The 9,086-nt window shown below is 44.8% G+C and overlaps 1 protein-coding gene across 4 annotated transcripts in view; it reads right to left on the bottom strand.

The window, feature by feature from the left end:
* Positions 1 to 9,086, bottom strand: part of LONP2 (lon peptidase 2, peroxisomal) — a 99,657-nt gene that overhangs the window by 9,623 nt on the left and 80,948 nt on the right. For all 4 annotated transcript variants that reach the window (XR_002823223.1, XM_004371634.2, XM_023726968.1 and 1 more), the window contains exon 12: positions 7,483 to 7,625. Coding sequence is in view for 3 of the 4 variants with exons in the window: in XM_004371634.2 (XP_004371691.1) it covers positions 7,483 to 7,625 (143 nt within the window). In the remaining variant the exon portion in view is untranslated. The remainder of the gene's footprint in view (positions 1 to 7,482; positions 7,626 to 9,086) is intronic.

The following is a 9,086-nucleotide window of genomic DNA, read 5'->3' as shown; positions in this document are numbered from 1 at the left end:
CTCCTCAGAGTCCGTGTGCTAGACGACAAACACCTCCTCAGAGTCGGTGTGCTAGACGACAAACATCTCCTCAGAGTCGGTGTGCTAGATGACAAACATCTTCTCAGAGTCAGTGTGCTAGACAGCAAACATCGTCTCAGAGTAGGTGTGCTAGACAACAAACAACTTCTCAGAGCTGATGTTAACAAACAACTAATGGCAGCAAGTACTTTCATGGGAGAAAGGGAAGTGTTGTCAGAATGAGCTCTGTGACCTTGAGTCTGTCACTGAATCTCACCCAGCTTCTACTTCCTTATCTGTTTAATAAAAGCTTCAAAGAAAGGATCGATTTCTCTTGTTGTAATTTTAACGATCATGTAAACATGCAGATTGAGGAAAAATTAAAACACCTGAGGAAAAACCTAATTAATAACAAAATATGTATTATACGTATTATAAAGTACGGCTGCATTGTTAACATGTACTTTAATGCTTCAGTGTTGAAGGAGTAACTGCACATCTGCTGCTGCTGTTGTTGTTAGCTGCCGTCGGTTCTGACTCATAGCGACCCTACGCACCACAGAACGAAACACTGCCCAGTCCTGCACCATGCTCACCATCGTTGTTATGCTTGAGCCCATTGTTGCAGCCACTGTGTCAATCCATCTCGTTGAGGGTCTTCCTCTTTTTCGCTGACCCTCTGCTCTACCAAGCATGATGTCCTTTTCCAGGGACTGATCCCTCCTGACAACATGTCCAAAGTATGTAAGACGTAGTCTCGCCATCCTTGCTTCTGAGGAACAATCTGGTTGTACTTCTTCCAAGACAAATTTGTTCATTCTTTTGGCAGTGCATGGTATATTCAATATTCTTTGCCAACACCACAATTCAAAGGTGTCAATTCTTCTTCAGTCTTCCTTATTTATCATCCAGCTTTCACATGCATATAAGGCGATTGAAAACACCATGGCTTGGGTCAGGGGCACCTTGGTCTTCAGGGTGACATCCTTCATTTTTGCTTTTTAACACTTTATTAAGAGAGGTCTTTTGCAGCAGATTTCCCCAATGCAGTGCATCTTTTGATTTCTTGACTGCTGCTTCCATGGGTGCTGACTGCGGATCCAAGTAAAATGAAATCCTTGACAACTTCAATCTTTTCTCTGTTTATCATGATGTTGCTTATTGGTCCAGTTGTGAGGATTTTTGTTTTCACATCTAATCACTGCCAGCTTCACACTAGCCTTCCTTCTTAACTAGTAATAGTGATATTTGATTGAAATAGTAAATACGCACAAGTCTTTGTGACCCTTCCAAGCCCAGACCAACATTCACTGTGTCATTACTTTGTTACTTACGACTGCAGACCCATCAGAGGGACCAAGAGTTTTACATTTAGTCAAGAGTCCTTCACCAGGTGCCCAGAGCCAGGCTCTATTACTGATTACAGGTATGTAAACTGAATACCTCCTGGTGCTAACAGACACCAAAATACCTCAGACAAACAGAAAGGCGATTCTACTCTGGCATGGGGAGGTCAACAAGATATCTACAGAGAGCTTTATCCACAGAGAGCCCTGAGGAGGCAAGGGCTTGTCTGGTGAGCTGGGACGGGTGTCCTAGAAGCTAAATATGAGCAGAGTCTTAAAATATGAGGAGAGTTTGCTGGGCGGAGAAGGGCCAGGAGGCCATGACAACAGAGGGGCCAGAGGGTACCAAGGAAGGGAGGCGTGAACATCTGTGCAGGCCTTCTCTCCAGGGGCAAGCACAGTAGCAAGCTAAAACCTGAGCTGTGGGAGTACGGGGGTGCGTACGCAGGTTTGCCCTGCAGTGACATTTATACCCTGAACAGGCTGCTCTGACAGCTCACACAGCATTTCTCACGCTCTAGCCAGCCTGTCACCACAGCAGCTGTCCATCTGCCAACCACTTTACAGTCTTTGTAATAAGACCCTAAGCCTTGAATTCATGAATATTTTGTTTCTGGTTGCAGATCTGTTTCAGTAGAATTTAAAAAAGAGAAGTTCACCTTCTGCTTCCCTTGGAGAGGTGCTGGGGTCTACCCTGGCCATCTCTGAGACAGGTCCCACCGGGCCTGGCACTCTCACTGCTGAGAGCCAGCTGTTTTCAGACGCTTTCAGTGGGGCCTTTCCTCGGCACAGCTAACTCATGATGGGGCACCAGGCCAGACTGGGGCACGGAGCAGTGCTGTCTTACACGGGGGGCGTGGGGCATGAAGCCAGGCTTGGCACAGCAGGATGGAGGGGTCATTTACTACCGTGACTCTTCTGTGCATTTAGTGTTTACAGTCTTTGCCTCTTTCCAGTGCCTGAGTCTGTCTGCTTGAAAGGCAAGCAGAATGATGGGATTTCCAGGAATTCACCTTTAGATACATTCTACTCATGTCTGTCCTCTTTCGATAAGGGCTTTTCATTCATGACTGCAGCAGCCGATCCTGGCGCTTTAATAAGAGATGGAAGACTATCTGAAACCAGGAACGGAGCCAGGATAACCAGATGACACAGACCTGAGGCTTAGCGGCCGCACAGCACATAGACACTTACCCAAAACCCACTGCCACCGAGTCGATTCCGACTCATAGTGACCCCCACAGGGTTTCCAAGGAGCAGCTGGTGGATTCGAACTGCAGATCTTTTGGTTAGCAGCCAAACTCTTAACCACTGTGCTACCAGGGTTTCCATAGACACTTACGGCTCGGATAAATAGGAACTCTTGCCTTGTTTTTTGTTTGGGTTATGTGCAAGATTGGCCAGCTAGGATATGTATCCAATAACATGGGGGCTTTTCCTGGCTTCACCAGGATGAAATGAAAATTATGATTCTCATTTCCCCCCACATATGTTCATGTAATCAACAAAAATAATATAACTGCAACTGAGTTTGCTATTATTAATGTCAATCTCATAACTGTTTGACCAGATCGATTAACAATAACAGCTGTGGTTTGATTCCCGCGTCCTTCCTAACCCTCCACACCACGACCTAGTCCCGGCCCGTGCTTCCGAGGAGGTAGTTTCTGAGCTAAATGCGCTGTGTGATCGCACGTGAGGGTGCGCAGCAACTCGTCCCTGCAGCCTCAGCCCTGCAGCCACATCCACTCCTCACCCTACAGCGCAGGGAGGGCGTTCCCTTCTTTTTCTCTACAGGCAAGCTTGGCTGACCGCATTTTTGTAGGAAACTTCATTATATTTGAAAAGGTGGCCTACCACACTGCTCCTACTACACATATTACTCTAGACGACGTTCTGAGAACCTGTTTTCTCACCTGTTGACAAACTGTACCTTCTCACTTTTCTTCCTCACTGCCAGCCTGCTAAGTCAGTAATGTTTCTTGGCACTAATGTATTTTTGTAGAATCATCTTCAAGGCAAGCACGGAACAAACAGGCAGGGGTGGTGTGAAGTTATTGAGTGCGGGTAAAAAATACAGGTTACAAAACCAACAAGGAGTTTTTTGGTGGCTGGGGACAGGTTTTGTTTCCAGAGAGTGGGGCAGGTGCAGGAACTAGATTTGTTAACGTTTTAGTATGTGCCAGGCGCTATGGTGGGTGCTTCATGGACATTAACTCACTATATTCTAAGAACCAATAAGATACATGTAATTACCCTCATGTATCAGAGAAAGGGAGCACTGGTGGTACAATGGTTAAGCACTTGGCTGCTAACAGAAAGGTCAGCGGTACAAACCCACAAACCACTCCATGGAAGAGAGATGTGGCAGTCTGCTTCCATAAAGATTACAGCCTTGGAAACCCTATGGGGCAGTTCTACTCCGTGCTACAGGGTCGCTATGAGTTGGAATTGACTTGGTGGTGACGGCAGAGGAAGACACGAAGCTCAAGGAGGCTGGGTGAGTGGCTTATCACCTACGGAGTAAGAGATCTCCCTGCTACTATCTACTCTACCCCTTCAACTTAACCCCTGCTTCTCAGAAGCTCACGACAGCTGGCGTTACCATCTTCACTCTCTCCTGTCTCCAACATTCAAAAAGACTCTTCTCCTTCCTTACCATCTGTCATGGATTCAATTATGTCCCCCAAAAATCTGTGTATCGATTTGGCTAGGCCATGATTCCCAGAATTGTGTGGTTGGCATCCATTTTGTGATTGTAATTTTATGTTAAAGAGGATTAGGGTGGGATGTAACACCACCTTTACCCAGGTCACATCCTTGATGCAATGTAAGGGGAGTTTCCCTGGGGTGTGGCCTGCACCACATTTTATCTCTCAAGAGATAAAAGGAAAGGGAAGCAAGCAGAGAGTTGGAGACCTCATACCACCAAGAAAGCAGTGCTGGGAGCAGAGCACATCCTTTGGATCAGGGTCCCTGCACAGGGAAGCTCCTAGTCCGGGGGAATATTGATGAGAAGGCCGACAGGGAGAGAAAGCCTTCCCCTGGAACTGACGCCCTGAATTGGGACTTCTAGCCTACTTTACCGTGAAGAAATAAATTTCTCTTTGTTAAAGCCATCCACTTGTGGTACTTCTGTTACAGCAGCACTAGATGACCAAGACAGACATCCATCCACCAGCTGGCTTCTCAGTTCTCTGAACACCTCCTTAACTCAGCTACTTTCTTCCAAGTCCTCGTTATCAAAAGAAATGACACTACCTCTGAAATCAGAATTTTTAAACACACCCCTCTCTGACCGTCACCTCCTTATCCTTGTAGCTCACGGGTACTCAAGACCATCAACTCTACCACCTTCTCACTGTGTAGCAGTTCTGTCCTAGCTACATTTCTCTCCTTGTGCAGCGAACATACCTTTGTTCCATATCATCTTTTCCTCACGAAGAACTCAACATTCTTGTCCCTTTCTTCATTATACCCTGCAAGGGGTATCCCTTCCCCTCCCCTAGGCCACTTCTTCCCCCTGTGCCCTGGATTCCACTCCATCTCACTTTCCCCCAGATGTGCTCCTATTGTTACCACCTCTCTCTCCGGCAACATCGTCCTGTTCTCTCTACTGGATTACTCCTATCAGCAAACATGCTTCTATCTTAAAACATCCTCTCGCTGACCTCCATATTCCCTTCTAGCTACCTCATTTCTCTGCAATCATTCACAGCCTAACTTCTGAAGACAGTCAACTAAACTCTAATTCTATTTCCTCACCGACCATTCTCTCTTCAGCATGCTCCAAAATCTACCATCCTCACCACTCTATGTGACCCCATTCTTTCAAGGTCACCAACAACCTCCATGCTGTCAAACTCAATACATTTTTCTGACCTTATCTCCCTTGGTCTCTCAACAAACAGCAAACACTGATGCTCCTTCTTTCTGGAAGCATTCTCTTTGTATTTCGTGGCAACACAATATCCTGATTGCTTTTTCCTCTTAGCCCTGTGAAGGCTCCTCTTCCTCTACATGACCTCTAAAGGCTGGTGTTCTTCAGCGCTTGCTCCCAGGCCACCTGCTACTTTTCCGTAGGTGATCTCAACATTTCTGGGGCTTTAAATATCCTGTTTTCTGATGATTCTATAATTTATATCTCCATCTTGGCTCTCTTCCCTGAGCAACAGACCTGCATGTCCAACTACCTCCACTCAGATGCCTGACGGCTATCTCAAACTTAACATGTTCAAAATGAAACTTTTAATTTTCTTTGCAACAACACCTCCCCCTGCAAAATGTCCCTCCCTGCACAAGTCTGTCCCATCTGAGTAAATGGCGCTACCGCCCAAATACCCTGCTGCTCTAGCCAGAACCCTGTCACTCCCTTTTGATTACTCTGTTTCCTTCACTCTCCATATGTAACCCATCAGCAAGTCCACCTCTGGAAAACATCTCAGCTGTACCTAGAGTAGTCACTCCCTCCCAGTACCACCCTGTTTGTTTTCTTTACAGCATCAATCCCAATTTGTAATTATTTATTTACTTCTTCACCTTTTACTTTCAAGTGTGGAAAAGATGAACAATTATTCCAATCTCTCAAACACCAGCTCTTCCATTCTAAGATACTTGTTATAAAAGGTAAAATGACTACTAGTGATATTATCAATCTACCTTTCAGATTTATACTGACAAAAGTGTTTGTATGTAATAGCTCAGACTCTACAAGGAAAACAGAGTTTCTCCAATGATACCAAGCAAAGCAGTGTTAGTAACACTTCTCATTTCTGTTCTTTTGGCTCTCACTTTCCCAAAGCTCCAGGAACAACAGCAGAGCTGGCTGGGAGAGACGGGTATCACGCAGCAACGGAAACATGCCGCATCTTTGGTTTTTATTTGTTGTTGTATGTAAATTCCCAAGGAACTGCTGGAATATACTAGGAAGCCTAGAGAAAAGGCCCAGCTGACATGCAGGGATCTGAACCTGTCTACTTACACGTCTTCGCTCACAAAATCACTGAATTCTCTCGGAACAGGCTAGCAGATTTTGCTCACTTTCTCAACCAACAAAGTTTTGCTCAAGTTAAAAACTCACATCTCAAAACTTCAAAATTTAAATCCATGATATCTTTAGAATTCAAATAACCAAAATGATGCCTCTGATTTTACTGTTCAAGACCAGATTTACTGTGAATGGCAAACAGGTTCTGTTGTAACTGAGCGTTCTGCAGAGGCTCGTTAGCGTAACAATCAGCTCAGGGTTTAAACAGGTAAACAAGGCGAATTTGAGGAAAACCATATCCACAGAGAAGGATTTCAAATGGCACTTGGGGAGATCATCTGCATAAGTGATCAGGTTTATCTTCTGAAAATCTATCTTTTTTCATTAAGCTGACAAGCAGGATAGGACAAAGGTTACGAAGAAACATGCTACAGTCAGCCGTGTAATACGAGCCTTTTCTAGTAACTGACCTTTTTATAAAAGCTCACAGAAGCATCCTATAAAATTTATCATAATGCCCTCAGCAGTCATAGACTTTAATACCTATTTCCACCCAGTTGCCTCAACTCGCTCCTGGGTCCAGGCCTTTCTGGTAGCTAGCTATACTGTGAGGTACAGTTTGGGGAGGAAACCAGAAATAGGGCTACAACTGTATGCAGGTTTAACCCTAAAGGAACTGTCACCAGTGAAACAAGAGATTCCTGAAAGACGCCGTCTGGGTCTGCACCAGCAATAGTGGGAATGGACCACCATGAAATTATGCTTATGTTTTCAGATGTTTTGTACTACTGATTCCCCATCTCCTTCCTCCAGCCCTTGTCGGGGCAAAGACATCTCTAATTGAAGCACATACACCAGAAACACAGAAGTGGTAAGGAGAAAAACAGAGACAGTGCTGTTAAAACAGAACTCTGGAGGGCAGAGAGTAAGACCAGACTGGGTTTCTAAAAGAGGTATGGCCAGGGTCTCGAGCTCCCTGCAATGGTCATCTCATCTCCTTAACACTAAAAAGCAATCCTGTACAGAAAACAAGTCTCCAATCTCAAGACAAAATTCAGTCTCCCAAAACATCCAACTCTACTTCTCTGATCTATTAAGTAACCACCAGAGTAAACTGGTGAGCATCAATGAAGAAACAAGAATGATCACCTCCATGTCATACATCGGGGGCCCAAGGATGTCTTTCAGAGCGTGAAAATCAATCAAAATCGGCATTTCAGGTGGCAGGGCCAAGTCGGTAGTGTCATCGACAGATTCAGGTTTTGCATCTTCTAAGATGTGTTCTCTGCAACCTAAGAGAGAAAAATTTATTTAGAATAGAACTTCTAAGACCCTTGCAGGTTTCAAAATTCATTAGCAGTAAATACCAAAAAGTGGACAGACTTCAACAGGGCAGTCCCTTTTATGCATTTATGAAAGGCCCGGAAATTCACCTTGCGTACACGTGGAAGTTAGGCAGAAGCATTAGTCCTTCAGTAACCCTCTGAGGGTGGTAGAATGCAATTATCTGTTCACTTACTCGTTCAGTGTCTATGTCTTCCCATTAAAGTGTGAGCTTCATGAGGCCAGCAGTGGTCTTTAGGGGCCACATATGGAAGGTCAAGCACAACAGATTACCTTGTACAATTCTCTGTTATTTATCAACATAGCTCAGGGCTGGTAAAAAAACACATCAATTCCTTCTACTCTTGATTACTTTTCAGGGGACTCAATCAAGTATCCCATTTTCTGACCAGGCGATATGCACTTGGAAATGACAGAATCCACGCTAAGCAATGCCTCCTTTGTGTGAACATAGCTCAACTCCAAGGTTACAATTTTCCAATAAAAACAAATATAACCGGTAATGACGGGAAAGAAATACGAAGCCTGGTTTGAAATCCCTATAATAATGGGCCATTTCCCTTTCACCATCCTGAGAGCCAGGCTTGACTGATATCTTGTCAAAGTACAGACTGACCCATTTTAGTTTGGGTCTAGACATAGCAGGAGCAGGAGCCAACTGACCTACCACAGCACCTTTTCTATAGGTCTTTGTAATTCCAGTCTGAGAAAAGATAAGTAATTCATAACATATGGCTAAATAAGAAACCTAAAATAAGGAGTAGGGAGTTTAAAAACATGTAGGGATATCTGACTATTCATTCTCATCCCTAGCCTTGTTTTTCTTTTAGTTTTGCTATGATTCTTCTAGTTCTTATACTAGTTCATGAAATGTTTTAAAGTATCTTTATTACATCTTTGACATTCTAACACACCTTTCTGAAACCGATTACTATATATATTTATTAATATATAACATATAATTATATAATCATAAACTTCACCTATATTGATTTTAGTTTCGCTTTCTTCCAGTTCTTATACTACACAAAGTTAGCGAGGCAGTGGTGCTCTGAGATCCAGGTAGTGGTGTTCCCTGATGTGAGGCAGCGGTGCTGTGAGACGCAGGCAGTGATGCTGTGAGACGCAGGCAGTGGTGCTCTTAGATGCGAGGCAGCGGTGCTCTGAGATGCGAGGCAGCGGTGCTCTGAGATGTGAGGCAGTGGTGCTGTGAGACGCAGCTAGTGGTGCTGTGAGATGCAGGCAGTGGTGCTCTGAGATGCGAGGCAGTGGTGCTGTGAGACGCAGGCAGTGGTGCTCTGAGACGCAGGCAGTGGTGCTCTGAGATGCGAGGCAGCGGTGCTCTGAGATGCGAGGCAGCGGTGCTCTGAGATGCGAGGCAGCGGTGCTCTGAGATGCGAGGCAGCGGT

Source organism: Trichechus manatus, unplaced genomic scaffold, assembly GCF_000243295.1.
Source record: "Trichechus manatus latirostris isolate Lorelei unplaced genomic scaffold, TriManLat1.0 scaffold00014, whole genome shotgun sequence".
Classification (NCBI taxonomy): domain Eukaryota; kingdom Metazoa; phylum Chordata; class Mammalia; order Sirenia; family Trichechidae; genus Trichechus; species Trichechus manatus.
The sequence above is the reverse complement of the archived record's forward strand: the minus strand, read 5'-3'. Positions and strand labels throughout refer to the sequence as shown.